Genomic DNA, 21,837 nt, shown 5'->3' with positions numbered 1-21,837 from the left:
ACAACAGAATTGGAAGTGCCTGTGTAATAATAATAATTCAGAGTGCAAAAGCAGTGGTCAAGATAAAGAAGCACTCCCTATCCTTTCTCACAGGGAATGAATTCAGATAATGCTGTCAAGAAAGTGATTTTTCTCAGTATTATTAAGCCTATAACAAAATTCAAATCGATGAATTAATTGTGGCTTTACTTCTAAAATATTAACTAGCAGGAGAGTACATTATACACACCTGCAGAAGTCCAAACCCAACAAGCTTGTAGCAATAACACTGAGAAATTATTTCACCTACTACATTCCCTGAATTGCTATGACTTGCCTTTCAGAGTAAAAGAAAACATGAAAACCATATATAAAAACTCTAGCTTTATTTTTGCAGTCTCCTTCCAGCTTATTAACAGTTCCAGCCAGAGGCACAAGCTCTAAAAGTTGCTTTGATATAATGCAAAGTGTCTAGGCAGCAGAATATTTATTAACTATAAATAAATGTTTGGGATGACTGAAACTGGTGAGTGAAATGAGACACTCAATTTCTGACTGGCGCTCTTGTCCCTTGACAGAGATACCTGTGGGCTTAAGACCACAGAAAACTTACTTGGTAAACAACAAGATATGAGGCAGAGATTACAAAATTATATAAAAAACTTATCTTAACATTGTTCTTCTCTGCTCCAGGAATAACTTATTCCTCTACCATATATATTTGGTAAATAATGTATTTTAAAAAATATTTAAGCTCTGATTTACATCCAGATTTTTTATGGGGATGCCTATCATATTTCCAAGAGCGTACCTCCAACCAGCAGTCAATTCTTTTACTTAAATCAATTCACTGTTACGATTTCATGTTATGTAAAAGTAACACAGAGTTTTATAATAAATGTAAGTTTCTGAAGCAGCATTGTATCTGCCTGGGGAACTCTAATTTTGTTGCTGGAAAATTCCAGTAGGCATAATTTCCACAATTCGAATTTTGGTATCATTTATGTGTACTGAAAAATATTCCATTTGGAGATCTTGGAATTCTGCTTTCTTAAATCCAAGGAGCTGTCACTAGTAACAAGTGACGGTTAAGAGGCAAGCATAAATCACATTGAATGTGTTACCTGTCATGTAAGTATCTTTTTGTTTTAAAAGAGGAAGTACAGGTACATTAAGCTGAGGTTTAACAAATGCATATATTTTACTTAAAAACATTCATCTGATCAAAATAAACTTCATGGGACAAAACTGTTATTAAATAACATTTCAATTCAAATTGTATATAATTTTTTAAAGTTTTCATACAGCAAACAATGGTTCACCCTTGAAAATCTGTAGAAAAAAATCACACATACATACACACACAGAGAGAGGGAGGGAAAAGAAAAAGAAAAAGCTCTGAGGTATCACACCCACCCAGACACAGCCTTACATCAGCTGTGGTATAAGCAGAATATTGTAGGCCCAAAGAAAAAAAGACTACTGATTGTTCTAGTAGAGTTCAGGTAGTTCAGACAAAAATATCCCAGAATAGATATCTGAATAGAGGAACTACCTCGATAAAGTCCTCAAGTGCATTGGAGACCTGATCACTTAAACTGCTCCTGCCAAGCAGCTCCCTGCACCTGAGACAAACGCAGCCCAAGGTGCCTTGTGCAAAAGGTAAGGAAATTAGGTGCAGCTATTTCCCATTATTCCTTAGTATATAGCTCTGAAGATTATATGAAAGTTCGACTTCTCTTTCATCACGCAAGATACTGCTGGAGTGCTGTTTTCGCCCTGCAATGAAAAGCATTTTTTAATTTTAGAGGATATACATAAATGGGGATTTTAGAAATACTATCATGCAACGAATAAACTACAGCATAGAAAACTGGGTACATGAAGTTCAGTAACTGAACATGCAAAAATGAATCTGCTCTCAATTTTACTACACGGTTCTTTGTACTGAGAATCAATCTATTCCCTTTTCTGTTTATAATTTCTCAAGCAGCTTTTACATAAGAGTGCGTGCATTTTACAACTTTGAGAACTTAAAACTATCTTGGACTGAAACTGAAATGAGCAGCATGTGAAAACACAAAGGTATTTCAGTCAGATATAATGATTGGGAAGATATTAAGTGGGATACCTCTACAAATGTAGATTTTTGCTTGCCCTTTAAGTGAAGTCCGCCATGCTCTTTACATGGGGCTGCCTTTGAAGAGCATCCAGAAGATGCAACTTATTTAAAATGCACTTATGCAGTCAATTATGAACAACCCTCAATATACGTACATTACATTTCTCCTCCATGAGCTGCTTTGGCTATCAATATGTTTCTGGGTGCAATTCAAAATGCTGGTGGTTACTACAAAGCCATTCGTACCATGGGGCATTTATTAGGATATTTGTAGAATTGTCTTTCTCTAATCATACCATCAGAAAAGGCATTATATGAGCTCCCTCAATTAAAATGTGCCATCTTGTGGGACCCAGAATGTTAGCCTTTTTGTTCTGCTCTTTGGAACACTCTTGCCCCGGATATTAGGTTGCCCTAACCTTGCCAGCCTGAAGGTCCTGAAGACAGAGGTATGTTCTCAGGCACAAGGGTCAGGTTGTCAGTATGAGCCTGTGAAATAGTTTTTCATTGTTATCTATTTTTTTAAAAAAAACAAAAACTGGAACTGATTCATTATGCTATATTATTGTTGCCTTTGTTTAACCTTTAGTTATCCAGAATCATGGATAACATAAACAAATCAAACATAGGAAATTTCACTCATGAACACTAAGCCATCCTAAAAAATTGGGACAATTCTGGTTTGCTGGGGTAAAAAACAACAACACAGAATGCAAGGAGAAACATAACTCATATATAATTCGAATCAATATACAGTATACAGAAAATCTAATTACAAAGTGATCAAATTCAATTCAATTTGGTTTTGGAATTTCTGTTTACTTACTTTTCACAAAGATTCGGATCTGATGACTGACTCAGTTTATGTAGAATATCTACTATTCCAATATCTCTGAGTTTATCCTGACGATCTTGGGAACCTAATATAAAATAATTGCATATTGGTAATTTAATGCACTTTATGTCAGACTGATTAAATAGTGGCAAGGCAATATACAATCCAATGTAAAAGCCTGCAGAAACACCTGAAACGTATATGGATAATTTCAGATAAGCCTTTCTCATCTTGCTAGGTATTGGTCACACATACCAGTTCTGCTTTTCTTCCCTACATAATCAAGTTGTGAAGAATCACAATCTTATTTCAAACAGATCTAGCAATCAGTACTCAACATTATAATATCCAACATCTAGAGAAGTAGGTGGACTTAAAGAGGGGACAGACACCAAACAGCTGATTCTCTCTTTTTCTGCAAGGCCAATCAATTTATCTTTAATCAAAGATAAATCAATTTTAATCAAAGATAAGTTCTGATACCTTAGAAATGAAAGGAAAAAAATCCCAATTCTTCAGCAATCCATAAGTTACGTTGTGGTGGAACTATTGGTCAATAATCTATTTTCTATTACTTTTTTGATAGTTTTAACTGGCATACCAACAAAAGATGTTATGCTTTTATCTTACTAAAAAGCATTGCCATTCTAATTTACAGTAGATAAATTAAATTTTCTATTCTGTTTAATGGTGTATTGAGAATTATTGATATTACAGTGTTTTTAACTGCTGAGCCATTGCGCCCCCTTAAGCCATAGGTATAAAGGTAAGTAAGAAAAAATAAAAATAAAAATAAAGAGAGGAAAAGAGGAGACAACTTGGTCTGCTCGACTTTGATAGAAATGAAAAAGAAAACCTATTCCCCATAATTCTGGCTTTTCATTCTGGATACAGTACACTGTATCCATATGAAAAAAATTAGGAACACAACTTATTTTTTTCCAGTACTGTGAACATAATTGTCAAAGATTCCTCCAACACCAAGAAAAATCATAGCCATTTTTAAAGTTTGTTTTTCTGATCTTGTCAATAACATTTAAGATATGAATATTATTATTTTTATTTATCATATAGCTCATTTGATGAGGCTATATAATATCTGCTAGAAAGCCATTTAATCATAGCAAGGATTCCCATAAAAAGCTTGTAAACTACATTCAATAGAGATATAGGTTCAGATTATTCAGGATAAGTTGAATCTTTTCCTACTTTTTAGATTAAAGAAGTAAAGCCTTTTCATGTGGTTGAAGCTTGCTCATTACATGAGTTAATGGTTTAGTCAAAATTTCTTGAAAAAAATTTAACTGCAGAAAATATCAGTTCCTGGAGCTTTACTCAATTTCATTTTATAAGTTGACTTTTCAACTATTATCTTCTGGAAAAAAAAAACTTTTTAAAAATTCTGTAAATGTTTAAGATAGTACTCTTTTCAAATATTCTTCATTTTTTTCTGGGTTATATTCCTATTTGTTATATAATTTCATATATTTAATTCTGTCCCAAATAGAAATAATAATTCTTTTCATTATTGCTTCCATTATTGCTAAATTAACAATCTGGTTGATTTTCAAAGTATTTTTATGTACTAAAGTTCAATTTTTATAAATTCAATTGGGGAATTATAGAATTTTATCAATTAGAGCATGAATTGAACCAACAGTTAGTTACATTTCTAAATTCAGTCTAAAATACAGTATTATGAATCAACCTTTCTTATCCTTAATTTGTATTTCTGATTACCATGGTGTGCTTTTTCACATTTATGGCTACTCCATTTTTTGATCTGCCGAAAGTCATGAATTTGTCATCTTCTATTTCAGCTCCTGACAAAAATGTCAACCTATTCAAATTTCATCCACTAGAAATTGCTCTTTTCATTTTTTTTCCAGGTAACTTCCTTTTCACTCAAAGGGAATCAAATAGCACATTCACCTTACCTGACTTTTAATGTACCGTATTTTCCGGCGTATAAGATGACTGGGCGTATAAGACGACCCCCAACTTTTCCTGTTAAAATATAGGGTTTGGGCTATACTCGCCATATATAAGACTACCCTCTTCCAATGCACACCAAATAAAAATTAAAAAAAAAAACTGGCTCACCTACAATGTAAAAGCAGCTGTGCTAGTCCCAAAATGGCCCCTGCAACAAGCAGGAACCTCACACAGCCACAAAAAGCCCCCCAAAAAACTTTCACACTCTACACACACATAACACAACTGGCTCACCCACAATGTAAAAGCAGCTGTGCTAGACCCAAAATGGCCCCTGCAACAAGCAGGAACCTCACAAAGCCACAAAAAGCCCCCCCAAAAAACTTTCACACTCTAAACACACACAACACAACACAACACAACTGGCTCACCCACAATGTAAAAGCAGCTGTGCTAGACCCAAAATGGCCCCTGCAACAAGCAGGAACCTCACACAGCCACAAAAAGTCCAAAAAACCAACTTTCACACTTTACACACACAAAATTCCACATACAGCTTTGTGAGATTTTGTGTGTTTGTGTAGTTAGAGGGAATCACTACAGAAACACACTAAATCTCAGAAAGCTGCACAAATATTATTTTATTTTATTTTTATTTTTATATGAAAGCTAAATTTAAAACTTCCTGAACTTTAAATGGCTAGGTCTAAAAAAGAACAACTAAAAAAACCCCAATTGACTATTTTTTTTAAAGCTCCCAAAGGGGAAAAAAACTTACCCAATAGAACAGGGGTCTCCAACCTTGGCAACTTTAAGACTTGTAGACTTCAACTCCCAGAATTCCTCAGCCAGCTTTGCTTTGCTGGCTGAGGAATTCTGGGAGTTGAAGTCCACAACTCCCTGCTTGCTTGATTGCAGGCAGGGAGTTGCTTGCTGATGGAATAGATTCAGGCAAGCGAAGCAAGGCAAGCGTTGCGACTAGCAGCTGAGGTAAGCAAGCTGGAGGGGGAAAACTTTTTCCCTTTTACATGGTTTCTGGCGATCCCAGCTGAGTTGCAGGGAACTCAGCTGGGATCGTCAGAGCTGGGATCGTCAGAGTAAAAGGGAAAAAACTTTTTTCCTTTTACATGGTTTCTGGCGATCCCAGCTGAGTTGCAGGGAACTCAGCTGGGATTGTCAGAGCTGGGATCGCCAGAGCCATTTAAGGCTCGTCAGAGCCTTTCGGGCTGGTCTGCCTGGTTACAGGAGAACGACACCCGGCGTATAAGACGACCCCCAACTTTTGAGAAGATTTTCATGTGTTAAAAAGTCGTCTTATACGCCGGAAAATACGGTAGTGATTTTCCCCATCCAAGATAAAAATGCATTCCGTATGCTCAACTACTAAATGCAATTTCATTTTTAAATTAAGCATTTCAGAAGAGAAATCCCAAGTATATCTTACCTTCTTCTTCATTCCATATAAGATTAGATACACAAAACATGGCAGCCAGTTGAAGTTTAGCATTTGAGTGGCTCTAAGCAGACAAAAAACATTTAGACAGAAATATTTTAAGTTACTTCTTAGTAAAATCAAATCCTTTTGAAGCTGACTCTTTTTGACTTCACAGAACCATGTAATGTTATTGGCAAAAGTATGGATCTAGTTTACTATTCCTTTCTTTATTACCCTGGCTGATCTAGTTAATACTTAGAAAAGAAGCTACAGCCTTGATTAAAAAGACAAAGTTAACAGCAAGCACAGTGACTTCTGCTGGCAGAAGTCAATGGCAAACCAGTTCCATATTGTTGCCAAGAAACATATGTCAGGAACCAAGCTTGATTCAAGTAAAAATTTACATTTAAGTAATCTAGGTTTCTTGCCTCCAAATTATTACTCACAATAATGATATAAAATCTTAGGTTTTTCTTCAATGAAAGCAAAGTTGAAAAAATATTTAAAAAGGAAAAATATTTTATTGTATTCAAGAAAATTACAAGAACAAACTACTGTACTTAATACACAGATTTCTACCAAATGCTGAAAATCCCTGGGCTATAATCTTTTTCCAAAATTTAATTATAGAAAAATTTATATTACATACCATGTAATACTTAATTTTTTGTAAGATATCATCATTTGTCATGATGAATTCTTTAGCTGTCGTTCCATCTGCTATGTTGGCAAGTATACATAATGTCTGAAGGAAAGGAGGAAGAGAAATATATGGAAATAACAATAGAAATTTAACTCTGAATGTCAGTGTTTCATGGCAGCTTGACAAGTAGACTTCCATAAGCAATACAGGTTAAGAAGATAAAACTATGAAGACTTACATGTCCTCAACTTGCAACCATTCATTTAACAACAGTTCAAAGTTTCTACAGTATTGAAAAAACTGACTTATGACTGGTCATCATACTTATGACCATCACAGTACCCTCACCATAATGTGATCAAAGTTTGGGCATTTGGTGTCACAGGATCACGTGATTGTCATTTGTGACCTTCCCAGGGAGGTTCCGACAAGTGAAGTTAATAGGAGAAGCCAGGTTCCTTAAAAATTGTAGCAAAAATGATTGTAAAATTAGATGTGACTCATTAACAACCCCTTCACTCAGCTGTGGAAGTCTGGTCCCAGCTGGGATCTCAGGAGGGGGACTACCTGCATTTAAGCAGTAATCACAATGATTACACTGATAGCCCTCAGGTTACAATAGCAATTGGTATGGTGCTTGCTGCCCATAAGTGATGTGGTCATAAAGCATGAAGTCACTTGTATCACTTAGCAGCAGCAATCTTGGCAGTCCCACTTGCCATTGTAACTCTCAGACATGCAGGCCATTAAGGACAATGTGTCTGACGTCCCAGATAAGGAGCAGTGAAATGACATAGGAGATAGAAAAGGCGGGGGGGAGGAGGGGGGCTTGGGAGACCCAACTCATGCTGTATGTGACTTGAGGAAGTGCATGGGGAGGCATAGTGGAAGCTGCATCTGGATGGAGAATGTGTGCTATGGGTGGGTGTCACTTACTGGAGCTACTTGTGATATTCCCTTCCAGCTTCCTTATTTTCTTTGCTTGTGGAAAGTCAGCAGGAAAAATTGCAAATGGTGATCAATGACTATGATTCCCTGTGATGTCATAACCATATCGTAACTGGATTGTGATTGTGTAATTATGGGAGTGATGCAATGGTTGTAACTTTGGAGACTGGTCGTATGTCCATTTTTCCAATGCAGCCATAACTTTGAACAGTTGTTGAATGAATGGATGTAAACTGAGGAAAACCTGTAAATCACCCCATCAGAAAGAAAGGTAACAGAAATATTATAATAGAAGTATAAAATATAAATAAACCTCAGCCTAGTTCAGCATAAATTTTGAGGGGGAAAAATGGCATAAACCTTTTCTCATTCAAACAGAAAAGACAGAAAAAGCGAAATCCTGTAAATAATTCACTAGTGGAGTTTTTTTTTTCCTCATCATACTATCCTGATTTCTTACCTTGAAATTAAAGGGACAATGGATGACATCATGTCTCCAGACCTTTGGGTCCCCACACCTTGCAGGCTCCTACTTTCCCTACATTCCCAGCCAAAGGTGACAGCAATTTTTTTTTCTTCCATTTGTGCATTTAAATATTTATTAGTCATAAGCCAGCATTGACACACATATATCAGAGGTGCTTGCCTTTCCCTCAGGAAACTATACATCTAATTGCCCAAGTCCAAAGTTTTTAAACACTTGAATATGTTTAGGCATCACACAATTACTGCATGAATGAGATGGACGGCCTCCAAATTTGATATAAAAATAAGAGTTATACTTGTTTAAAAGGAAACAAGCAGCATATGGTCTGCCTTTCTTCAGAACTCATCTATGAACTTGCATTTGTTTAGCTGAGATGTTTCTGACATTTCTACCTTTTACTTCCATTTCTACCTTGTTTTACTTCCAGCAGTTTGGGAGACTGCATTTTATGCAGTCTTGTTTTTAACTTTTTAAATAAAATAATCAGAATAATAATCTCATAATTGCATCTTTCATTTTTACATATTTGCACAAGAAATATTGCACACAAACAGCCTTGTGCACTCTTAGCAAAAGTATTTGAATTTTCTTCCTGAAGAATTTAGTTTGGCGTTTTATTTTTGTTTTGTCCATTCAACACAAAGTACAATTTTCATGTCTAAACTTGTTGTCTGTATTAATACAATAAAGCACAATACCTGTTCTTTGACTTCCACGTTGTGTTCTCCTTCCAGGATGAGAGTTACTGCTTGCATGATCTGTTTCCCATGAGTACTTATTATCTGATCTATATGCTGCCAAGAGTTTGAAAAATAACATTAACAAACAGCTCACCTAAAAAGTTAGAAAATCTACAGTTTGCTTTGTAGAATCTTATAGCAGGAAACAGTCTATGCCAATGGAAACAAATCATATACAGTATATGAATACAAGAGCACAACAGAAATGTTAATTTTCCTTTAAAATAAAACACTGTTGTATTACTCCTTGATCTGCAATATGCTCTATGCAATGTGAAAAATAGATGTTCTGGTTTTCAGATAGAAGGCTCTCAAGTACCAACAAGGGTTCAGAAAGAAATCTGCTTTGTCACTTCTACAGAATATTTGTTCTATAAATTAGACAAGCAACAGCTTAATGAAGTTGATATGATGTTCTGGAACACCAGCTCCCAATATGTAATGATATATAGTAAGAAATTAACAAGACCTGCAGATTCATTTTTTTTTTACTTACAGGGCGAGTAGACAAAAGGTTCCGAAGTAATCCCAAAGTCTTCATTAGTACATTTACATCAGAATCAGAGAGTAACTGGAATAACTGCTCTGTACTCAAGCCACGCAAAATGTCTGCTTTGATCTTCTGTTCTGCTTGAAATGCCATATTCTAAAAAGAAGGACCAAATTAACTTTATTCAGAATCATTTCAACATTTTCCACAAAGGACCCAACTCCATTACACTATTTATCATCTGCTATAACAAGAAACATTTCTTAGCAGTTGAGATTTTGTTTTGATTTCCCATCCTTGAAAGCATTCTAGATCTCAGATGATTTGATAGTATATAAATTTAATAAAGAAATAAAATCTAAAATTGGAGATGCATACATAAAGCTATGAGATTAACATTGATACTTACCATTAAAGCCCAAACTCCATTCACTCGCAAGGCAAGGTTGTCACTCTGAGTTAAACTACAGAGAAGTTCTATGGCTCCTGATTCTAAGATAGGCTACATATAACAAAAGCAAAACCAGTTAAGAAATTTCAGTAACATCCTAATTTCACATATATTCTTTCATTTGTTTCTGTACATTAAATGTGCTCTTAAACGAAAAACAAGATACTTTTTAAAAGAAGTCTAGAATACACGTCTAAGTTTTCACATCTTTTTTCTTTACACATTTTATATTTTTATAAGCTCAGACAGTGTAGAATACTCTTCAAATGCCATAAGTATTTCACTCAGTCTTTTGATTTTCCAGTATGTTCCATCAGGTTCTCCTACCCAAGGTAGCTGTTAACTGTCCCATCCCATGGTTGAAAATAATCAAACACACTTTCCCCCCAAGATGGCGTGCTGAGCAGTGGGGTGTTTTTTCTTACCTGCTGAAAAACAACTGATTATGCCACCAAAGCTGGCTATTTGGTGGCTTCCCAGATTTGAACGGGAGCAATTAGTAACAACTCAAGACAACCCCTGGAGGATTGTGTACCTTCTAAGATGAGGATCTTGATGACTGCAATTCTCAATAGAGAATTGGAGGGTTGGGTCTTTCATCTTTTCTTTTCAGCAGTTTGTTATATTTAAGCACCCTTTGGTTTTAACTGCACCTTTTAAATGTGTTTTTAAAAACTTTTTATTTATAGATTAATCAACTGTTTGAATGCTGACCCATATAACTCCTTGCTGGATTTTAACATAAAGTTAATTTCATTTTCTCACTGTTTACTTTAGAATTCTAAATTACTTTCACCTTTGCCATAAAGAAGTCAGCAGTGAGAAAATACAACCTAGGTAATGAAAGCTATCTGACTTGATTTATGTTTACAGGATTTTACTACAAGGACTCTGTTTTTATTAGTATTTTTTTTTTTAAATCTCTGGTCTTATTTGTTTCCAACTTCTGATGGGAAAATTCTTTCATTTTTAATTACTTTTTATTCTGGCAATTTTATGTCAACTTTTTCCTCTGATCATTTTGTTATGGTACATTTGCTTCTATTGTCCTTGAAAGGAACTGATTATGCTTTTATTAGTAAACACTAACAGCATGATTTCTTTACTCAAAGTGACAATTTGCCTATTTTCAGAGAAAAACCTGTTTTTATGTGTCTGCTGAGAAAGACCAGAAACAGGACTTCGCCCTCATGTTCTCCGTATATATTCACATTATATTTGATACAAAGAATCAAATATCTACTTCTATGGTTTTAAAAGCCCAAGCAACCAACCTCTTTGCTTGGAGAAAATTCTAAGAGAAGATTGCATAGAGTAGAAGATGCTACCACTAAAATTTCATCTGGAGCATTCTGTAATACCTAAAAAACAAAAGAAAAAGTAATTTCATCATAAGCATTTCTTTTCAAGAATTTAGAATAACTCAGGGACTGGTACGTATACATTTGCCTTGCTACCTAGATGCAGAACCTGAACTCCAGCTTCCATTATTAACATTTGGAAATTAAATAGTACCAACATCTGTTTTTTGCAGTTAATCTTTTCCAATTTCAAAAGAATTCTAACTGACATACCAGCTGTTTATACTTAACCACAAAAAGAAAAAGAGGAAACATGTCTTCCTTCTTTAAAACACTTGATGACATAATATTCCCTTTCTTATAACAGGAGATATCATCTAGCATAGGTAGAAATTACTCAAGACTTGAGTTATTATTCTGTCTTTTGCTAGTGAAAAAATATAATGAAAAATTATTTTCTATGAAGTTTCAGAGAATACTGCAAACAATCCTTGTGCTTCCGAATAGTTTAGAATATATATAAATGAACAGGGATTGCAACTGGAAAAATCACCAGAGTTTTAAAAATCATTTACCATCTGAAACATCTTTACAAAATAGCACTTTAAATATTTTGTAGCAGTGAATTATTCTTTAACTAGCCTTAAAACTGTATTACAAGTAGTCCTCAACTTACAACCATTCATTTAGTGACCCTTTGAAGTTACAACAGCACTGAAAAAAAGTTATTTATGACTGTTTTTCACACTTACAACCATTGCAGCATCTCCAAGATTCTGTGATCAAAATTCAGATACTTGGCAACCGGCATGTATTTATGATGGTTGCAGTATTCTGGGATCATGTCACCTTTTGTGACCTTCAGAAAAGCAAAGTTGATGGGGAAGCCAGATTCACTTAACCATGTTACTAACTTAACAACTGCAGTGATTCACTTAACAACTGTGGTAAGAAAGATTGTAAAATGTGGCAAAATTCACTTAACAACTGTCTTGCTTAGCAATGTAAATTATGGGCACAATTGTGGTCATAAATTGAGGACTACTTGGATAATATTGTCAATGCACTTTATACCACAACAGATAATCTCCCAATGTGCTTACCTTCATTAAAGGTTTCCATACAGCATGATCTTGGAAACTTGTTCGTAGTTGCTGTACAGATCTTGACAAACTGTGCAAACATCTGCTCAGAAAAATGAGGTATAAGCTCTAAAATACTTCCTTTCCATAGAGGTAGCTTTGCATGTAAGCATTTTCAGAAACTGAACTAAAACTGAGTTCAGATTCTGTTTCATCACACTACAATTACTGCTAAAGATAATTCATAATTTTCAAATAATTTAAGATCGCTGTATGTCCTAATAAAGGAAGTGAACAACTGTCAATCTGAACATATGAAATGTAAGATTAATCCCGCTAGATAAATTTATACCTGACTGCAGCTAAGCGCACTTTGATGCTAGACTCAGATAAGCCATTTACAATCCGATCCATCATATTTTCAGTTTCAATTATCTGAAAGAAAGTCATCAAAAATGTTATTGGATTTTACAGAACAAAATGAAGCATTATGTTTATTTTAATGCCATATACTGTATATAGTATGCATACAGTATGTATGAATTCTAACTGATAAAAAAAGTTGAATTTCACATTTTAAAAAGAAATGTCATGCTTATGCCATATTATGACAATGGAGCATATTGTTATATTACATTTATACATTATATTTCTTGTAGAAAAATGGCAGTGTCTATTAAGGGGCATTGTCAAAATTATTTTCTGCAATTCAATTAAACCATAATATTTTTAACTAGGAAACTAGACTTTATCCAGATATCTTATTTCATTATAAAATATTATTTTATTGAAACTAATGATAAGCAAAACATATATTTCAATGACAAGGTTATGTTCCTGACTTTGAGATATTGGAAACTACCTGATAAATTCTTAGACTTACCTTCTTTCGAATATCTTCATCATTTGCTCCAAGGGCAGCATAGAGCTTGAAAGCAGCCTGGCGCAATTCATGAGCATGTTTTAAGTCATGGTCAAGCTATTAAAGATAATCAAATTCACATCATTTTTTAAATTGCAAACATGGATGTTGATCAAACTGTATATATTCTGAATTCTGAATGGAATTTTAAGACATATTTCACAACTGTCAGTGATACCATCTGAGTGTTGAAGAGTTTAGATTAGGAAGCACTTTTAAGAATTTCCAACTGGCACTTTATTCTATATCTTATTTAAAATTTCATTTCTGTTCTTCTCAATTATAATAATTTAAATCTTATAGATCCTAACAATTCCTTTAAGTTGAGCTCAAATCCTAGTGATTGCATTTTCTTGCAATAATATAGAAAGAGTTTGTTTTTTATTGGAAAAAATATAGAAACTGTTTGCTGTTGCCTTTTTTATCCAGGACTTTTTTCAGCTGTTTAGACTGCAATCCTGGGATTTTCTATTATTAATAATAGAAAAATACTAAACAGGGTTAAGCCCACTTTCACAACCAGTCAACTTGAGCCAATTCAAACTTAGAATCTCTGAAGGACAGGACACAAGATGAAGCAAGACAAAATGATTACATAAAACATGCATAAAAGATGACTGCATAAAACACTACAGAATTGTACATAATTTTACATAACAGCAGCCACTCCCTAAAGCAATTTGTTTAGCTGTAATCTAAGGTGTTTGCAATGATATTGAAATGTTCCTACTGTTACAGCTATATAAAAAATTGAATATATGGTTAAATTGAAACGCTTCACCATCTTTGTGAAAAGAGATGGAAGATAGGGAAATGATTTGGGAGAGCATGCAAAAACATTTCCTACATCTATACAGCACCTTGCTTTGTAAATTTGTATCCCATTCAAGATTAAATAAGAATATTACTGGCAATGTTTAACTCATCACTAAAAATAAATGCATTAAACAATCTTGGAGTAGAGAGTCTAAATGGGCTAAACAGGGGTGCAAGACTGGTGGCCCACAGGCCGGATGCATCATGCTCAGGCCACACCCACCCCACCACCACAAATGGGAAAAATGTCATGAAACGTGACGTGACTGCAACATGACGTGGCAGATTTGACACCCATGGGCTAAAACATTAATAATGGGGACATTTATACTGTATCAGATTCTGTGAGCCAATGTTAAACTGCAAATCTCCAATTTCTGTCCACTACAGAGTTTGCTGACTACTAGATTGAAAGTTGGCAAAAGTCACTCAAATGTCTGATATAATGTAAAGAATTATTATTGCAGGCTTGACTGAAACCATATTATGCATTTGATTATCTTCTATAAATGTGCAAATGTAGTTCCCCCTTATCCCCAAATCAATTGCCTTTCCCATCTTTCACTCGTTGTCCTGCATGTCACTGCCATGAAGCTGAGCAATTGTTAACTGTTGACATAACGAATATCTCTTGGCTTATCTCTCACATACAGAATTTCAATCCCATCTTCAGGCAGAATCAAATACAAAAAACTGTAGCAATTATGTTAAATTTTTGGAACAATTTAGTATAGCTTATTAAAAACCCATCTAGTTTGTTTTACTCATACAAGTCAGGACCAAAGAAATTTCAGGCACCACTAAAAAGCTAATTTAAATATTGTCTCTGCTGAAGATTCTGTCAGATTTTCATTTGAATCTACAAACAATGATTTTAGATATAGATATACAGTAAATATATTAACCCAAGTTTTCATTCTCTCTCATGCACACAGAAACACACTTGTCATACCTACTTAATTCATAATAAACCTACCCTTTTTATATCAGTGATGGCACTCACTGAACTAGGGTATTTGAAGTAGTCTGCAAGCATTGCAATAAGGTGGTCAGTAATACTGGCAATTCTCTGTAGTTCAATATCTGTTTCAATCAAATAGGCCAGAGTTTCTGCTCCATCTACTCTCTCCTCTAGTAGTCTCTCTTTACTACACATCCGTGCCAAACATGGTAATGTCTGGAAATTACAACATCTGAAATTAGTTTTTTGACTACTTATTTACATATTCTTATATAAATTTCTGTTAAATTTGTCACTAAATATATATGTTTTAACAAGCATTTCCTAATCAAATATGTCATCAAATCTTCTTTGGTATTTGCATAAAAAGTAAAATTTAAAACAAGCACTTATATACACTTGTTTATTAATCAATATTTACAATGTTATATGATCACAAATCCAAATCTATTATATGCAACTGTAACACTTGCACAGATTAAGCCATGAGTCCAACTTTCACTTAACAAAATGTATTAGACTTACATAACTTCATCATGATTTAAAGATAGAATAATTTAGTATTACTGAATACCAACATAGAATAAAAACAATGTTGCTAATAAAATTAAATAGGAACAGTTGTATTAATTATTTCTTGATTCTTTACTAAACATCCTGTTTTTAGCAATAAAGTCATTCCACTATTTGTTTTTGAAGTACCTGTTTTAAATACTGTTAGTGTGTTTCACCCACCTACCTTTAACACAATGCAGATATCATCTGTACGGATTGCTCCAGCTCTGCACATGTATGTAAGGCTACAATGAAATATCAAGGTAGCATGATTACTGAGAATATATATATAATTTTGATTTTGTTACAATATTAAAATTTGTCCAATGGCAACAGTAGCAATATGTTAAATATCTTGAGTATCATCTGTTGTCCCCAGTTGTGTACTGTTTCTGTTCATGATTCTTTAAATGAGAACTTTGGACACTAAAATCTAAAACCTAAAGCATGGAAAGCATTAGGACTGTATATGTTTTGACAATTTCTCAGAAATAGACCTCATTCAAGGCAAATACAGCACCTAAACTTGTGTGGAAATGTAGCAGTATAAATTTAATTAATTTTTAATTACTTAATCCATCTTAGACTTGGTTATGATGAGGCACTATAAGCCAAGTTACAGAATTCTTTCTCTAATTTAATAAATCAGTATTAAGGCTTCAAATACATATAACTCAGAGAAAGTTCTTAGTAAATTAAAATAGCAGTTAAATTGTGGCTGGCTGCAGTTCTGTGGTTTATTTTGAAATGCAACTACCTTCCTAAATAGAAGACAAACGTATGTGGAGTTGATTAAAAATTGGCTGGACAATGAGGAAACATACTGTCCTCCTTCTAGTAAATGTCTGTTTTATGAGTGGTCATAGCTAAAATGGTTACCAAATGTCTGCAAGTCCAAATGTGTTCGTTGTCCTAAAACGATTGCTTACCATTAATACTATTAGTTGCCTACTATTAATGCTGGTGATTGAGATATTAGATTCTGATATTATTTTCTTGGGGTTGATATGATGCACTCTTGATTAAATTGGAACATTAATATTATAAAACAGATTTTATCATTTAGCATGTTTCGTACATCCTAAGGCTTACCATTTGGCTGATGTGAGTTGCATTTCAATGGGCTTGTCTCTTTGTAACATTTTCACAAATATCTGTGGTAATAGTTCTCCATCGACCAACACTGAAAAACAAAGAGAAAATCTGTTTCAAGAAACAGTTTAACTGTAATTATTTAATGAGTATTCATACTGACCTCAGAAACCTACCATTTACAAGAGTCATTGATATCTGGGGGTTTTCAAAGGCTAGAACTGCAAAACATTTCAGTGCTTGCATTCGAACCTGAATAAATATACAGCATTTACATTAATTACAATTAAAAGTATTTTAAGAACTATTAGAAGTCAAGTGAAAATGCCATTTTAAAACTCATCAAAACATTTAAATAATTCAAAAGACTAAAGAGTACTGATCAAAAGCAAATTTTCCAAAGGGACATGAATTATTGGCCAAATCATTGTGTGTTTTCTAAAGTGACTGAAATTTTTTTTCATGCCATCTTAATTTGGGAAAAGCGGCTATTCAAAAGTACACAGATCAAATTCCTTGAGTCCCAACAAATTTTGTGATAAAATATTTGCTTTTTGTCTTCTTTAAATATTATAATATTGTAAATATTGCAATTATAGATAAATATGGTAGTTATAGTTCTTTATTTACCTAAAGATTTTTAATACTCCAAACGATATTAAAGCCTGTAAATATTAATTCTGTCATTTTGCTCAACTTCATATATTAATGACTTGACTTTCAATTTCAGTGTAATTACTCCTATGCACTAAATTTGTTTTGATTTTGGCATATTGGATATCAAACACCTATAATTATGATATAATAAGTATATGTCTAAATGTTCACTGGCAGATTCTATTTTCATAGAAATCTAATTTTCTTAATAGTATTTTCTTCCAAACATAATTGTTGTCTTACTACATATATGTATCTACCACCATAACCATCAGAAAAAAAATCCTTTATAAAAATATGAAATTTACTCTTTTAACACTATTTTATAAGAAATAAGATCTCTTTCACAGCTATACAGATACACCCAAGACTAAACTGAAAAAATGTGCACTTTCTTTTTCATCAAAAAGGAACTATGCTAACTTATTATTCTGCCAATAATATTGTGCCAAGATTTTAAAATAGTAGCTTAATTTATAGAAAACAGATTATATTATTGGCTTACTTTATAAGATGCAGAGGTTAACAGATGAGCAATATTCTGCACTGCTCCATGATTAAACAGCACTGTCTGATGGTCTGGACCCTAACACAAAATAAACCACAGCTCTTTAAACATGCAGTAAATAAAAACAAGTTATTTTACTTTATACTAGTTAATTGCAGACTTATAGCTTTCAATGTCTAATTTCATTTATTTCAAATAAATATTAGAATTGGATCATTACGTGACTTCACCATCACTGCTTGCCAGCAATTTTTAGAACACAAAATTTTATGAAAGTATGAACTACATTGCTTGCTCATGTTTTGTTTTTTAAAACAGCAGTCAATGGGAGGTGGGGGTGTCAATTAACCTTTTTTCTTTACCTCATTTTATTGAAAAATAGTTCTTCCCTCCAAGTAGGACTTGGAAGAGATGCATCACCAACCTTGCAGGTAGTACTTTCTGCAAAAATTGTAGCATTGGGGAAGAGGTTGCTATTTGTGGGCGGGGGGGGGGGGGAGTAAAAACATAAAGACAAGCAGCATGTTGTAAAAAATGGTAACACTGGGTTTCCCTTACCTTTAGAATATTAACTGTATGTTGTCAAAAAATCAAATTTTAAAATGAAAAAAGCCCACTTCTTCTGGGGGAAATTATATATTTTATGAGTAGGAAATAAGGGAGAAGCATATTTATCCATTTTAAAGCAAAAAATCCAAGGATGTTTCATATATCTCAAGAGAGAATTATACCAATTGCAATATAAATTTGTATTGTATTTGTGTTTGTAACTATTTTTTGGCTATTTTATGTGCTTTTAAACAACATTATTTATCAAAAACTCTCAAGTATTAATATTTAAAGTGAAAGTTTCTATTTTTTATAGAAATGAAATTCCTGTGAATGACACTGAACAGCTGAATCATGAAAAATAAATCTCAAATGAAAAATTGCAGCTGTCCATGATCACCAAATGGCAATGCTGTTTGAATAGAACATTATTAGGCATTTTGCATAACATAAATTAACATCTTGCATGGCTATGAGATGCAATAAGAAAGGTTCATATAGGTTAACAATTGATGCAACCTTAGAAGAAACTTATTTCAATACACTTTAACAGTATTTTCAGCAACATTTGGCTGCTGACTGGAAAAAAAAGAAAGCATACGGCTAAGGATGCACAATCTGGACAACAGCAACTTTGGAGAGTGTTGAGGAAAAGATATTTTTAACTGATGGTCCAGTGATTAGTTCACAGGATCACTGGTGGCCAGTTGGATGATTAAGATATTAGACTAGCACTAGGTTGATACAAGTTCAAGTCTAAACTGAGCCACAGGAGCTACCTGGAAACATTGGGCCAGTCATTCTCTCTCAACCTAACTCACTTTACATGTATGTCATGGGGGGGGGGAATGGGAAGAAGATATAAATAAAGGATAAATCTAATGACAAGTAGATAGATAAGAAGTGTAGAATTTGTTGTTGCATATTTGGTTGTTTTTTTTTAAATTCCTTATTAACATTAAAATACTTAAAGTAGCTAATATTGAAAGGTTTTAAAACAAAAGGACTGTAAAAAGCAAAAAGAACCCCAAATGGCACACTTAGGATACTAGATATTTTTAATTTGTTACTATATTTTTTCATTGTACTTGCATCTTTAACTATAAAAAATCATAAACCAAAGGAAAAGTAATTCCAATAAGTTAAAAAAAAAAAGATGTTGCTTTGATTATTTTTGCTGAGATGCCATTTTTTTCATCCTACTCTATTTCCTCATCTGAGTTTCCTGATGATCATTATTTGAGCTCTTGGCTCCAAATTGCTGAATTTATCAGACTTGAATGTTAATTGTTTATGAAGGGATAAAAAACATTTGTGTCCTAATCACATACAAAACCTTTCCCTATAACTATGCATACTTTATTGAAATTCTACTGTACATGAGTAATAAAAGCTATACTATTAGTCATGAACTGACAACTACAATTGGGACCAGTATTGCAGTTGTTTATTTTTTATTTTATTTTATTTTTCATATTTGTATACCGCCCTACTCCCGAAGGACTCAGGGTGGTGAGTTAAGTGAGTTACATCCAATTTTGCCTTTTTTGCCTTGGTCGTTGCGGAAATCACTAAAGTCATTAAGTGAATTACATAATTGTTAAGTAAATCCAGTTTTCCCAATTGAATTTGCTTGTTGGAAGCTCTCTGAGAAAGTTGCAAATGACAATCATGTGATCATGGGACACTGCAATTGTAATTGCAAGCTGATTGTCAAGCGCCAACATTTTGATCATGTAACTGAGGGAACACTGTGATGGTTTTAAGTGTGAGTACTGTTTATACTTCATTTTTTCAACACCATCATAACTTCAAACATTGAATGAATGTTCGTAAATGAGGATTAGATGGACCAAATTAGAGCTAGCCAAATATTAACATATAAAACCTACTCAAAACTTTATGCTCATCTTTTTATCAAAGTTATGATGTTAGAATCATCTTGTTAATGTTAAGACCAGAAAATACCCTGTTTTCCCCAAAATAAGACATGCCCTGATAATAAGCCCAATCGGGCTTTTGAGTGCATGTGCTAATATAAGTCTCCTTCCCCCCCCCCCCCAAAATAAGCCCTCCCTGAAAATATTTAAACACAAGAGCTGGAAATCAGGTAAGATGGCAAGAGGAGCCCCATCTTGCTCCACGTGCCCCAAAATAATAAGACCTCCCCGAAAATAAGGCCAAGCACTTATTTCGGGTCCCAAAAAAATAAGACAAAGTCTTATATTTTTGGGGAAACACGGTATCTAACAAATCACTGTTTCTAAATAATGTCACCAACATCAACAAAAAAAGATTAATACATTTTAGTACTATTTTATTGAGATAACACATGCCAGAGTTTACTGCTTAGGTCTTTTTGCTCAAGCAGGTATCGCTTTCTTTTTTCTTCTAATATGAAGTCAGTTTCAACTGAATGATATTTAATAAATTACCTTTCTTATGAACCAATTATAATGTGGAGCACCTTATTTACTTTGCTCAATTTAAAATTCTTAACTTTTTATTTTGGCTAGCTGTACAAAGGTGAACATTGAAAAGTCTTTGTTTGAACTCCATGGGGGTTTTTTTGGGGGGGGGATGTACAGCATATTTTGACACTCATACTACAGATTCGCGAGTTTATTATTCAATGTTTCAAATTTTGCTGCTAGTACACTTTAATCCTCTCATTTTTATATTAACTTCAAATTGGAGGAGTGCTCTAAAATGCTAGTACACTCTAATAAAATGTGTACATATATCCTGATTTCAAGTAAAAACAAGGTATTAAGCTACATATAACCAGCATAAAAACACCTGAAAATAATTTGGACTGTTGAAACTGACAAATTTCTTAATTTAAAAATGCAATCATTGTAGGGAAAAAAACTTACATTGGCACATAGAAGTGGCTGAGGTGAGGATTTAAAGCCGCAGCTATGCCAGTGTCGGAGCTGAAGAACAGATATTAAAAGATATAAAATTAAAGCCAAGTATGATATTGTCTTTCTTTTTCAAAACTCAAGCTTTGAAAAATTGTAGTCTATTCCCTTCCTCCAATGAGAGCTTTTTCCGTTCTTCATACTTTAGATTAGATTGTACTAAATCCTAATGTGCATTGAGCAATTACCTGTATTATTAAAATATCAATTTGTATCTGTATATAAGCCATTATGGACAAGACAATACATAGTTAGCTCTGTTGTCATATGCCACTATTTTCACTTGCTTCCAAATTGTGGATCACACAGAAACAAAGAGAGAGGGAGGGAGGAAAGAACAGTTCATGATCCAAAACATGCATCATATGTCAAACATGGTAGAGGCAGTGTTATGGCATAGGTATG

General features: G+C 33.7%; 1 protein-coding gene across 8 annotated transcripts in view; it reads right to left on the bottom strand.

The window, feature by feature from the left end:
• Window positions 1-348: 348 nt before the first annotated feature.
• The window catches only part of ARMC8 (armadillo repeat containing 8), a 56,318-nt gene continuing 34,829 nt past the window's right edge, over window positions 349-21,837 (bottom strand). For 4 of the 8 annotated variants that reach the window (XM_070945193.1, XM_070945195.1, XM_070945198.1 and 1 more), the window contains 17 exons: window positions 21,385-21,444; window positions 17,957-18,037; window positions 16,971-17,046; window positions 16,795-16,885; window positions 15,887-15,947; window positions 15,163-15,363; window positions 13,332-13,427; window positions 12,801-12,883; window positions 12,470-12,551; window positions 11,340-11,426; window positions 10,024-10,116; window positions 9,621-9,770; window positions 9,083-9,178; window positions 6,956-7,051; window positions 6,316-6,388; window positions 2,928-3,021; window positions 349-1,758 (listed from right to left, as the gene is read on the bottom strand). In XM_070945193.1, coding sequence (XP_070801294.1) covers window positions 1,725-1,758; window positions 2,928-3,021; window positions 6,316-6,388; window positions 6,956-7,051; window positions 9,083-9,178; window positions 9,621-9,770; window positions 10,024-10,116; window positions 11,340-11,426; window positions 12,470-12,551; window positions 12,801-12,883; window positions 13,332-13,427; window positions 15,163-15,363; window positions 15,887-15,947; window positions 16,795-16,885; window positions 16,971-17,046; window positions 17,957-18,037; window positions 21,385-21,444 — 1,554 coding nt within the window. In that variant the 3' untranslated portion in view covers window positions 349-1,724. The remainder of the gene's footprint in view (window positions 1,759-2,927; window positions 3,022-6,315; window positions 6,389-6,955; window positions 7,052-9,082; window positions 9,179-9,620; window positions 9,771-10,023; window positions 10,117-11,339; window positions 11,427-12,469; window positions 12,552-12,800; window positions 12,884-13,331; window positions 13,428-15,162; window positions 15,364-15,886; window positions 15,948-16,794; window positions 16,886-16,970; window positions 17,047-17,956; window positions 18,038-21,384; window positions 21,445-21,837) is intronic. The other 4 variants (XM_070945194.1, XM_070945197.1, XM_070945200.1 and 1 more) reach the window with 3 other exon arrangements.

Source organism: Pituophis catenifer, unplaced genomic scaffold (genome assembly GCF_029215685.1).
Source record: "Pituophis catenifer annectens isolate HBS135680 unplaced genomic scaffold, rPitCat1.0.hap2 SCAF_6, whole genome shotgun sequence".
Taxonomy (NCBI): Eukaryota; Metazoa; Chordata; class Lepidosauria; order Squamata; family Colubridae; genus Pituophis; species Pituophis catenifer.
This window is presented reverse-complemented; position numbering and strand designations above follow the sequence as displayed.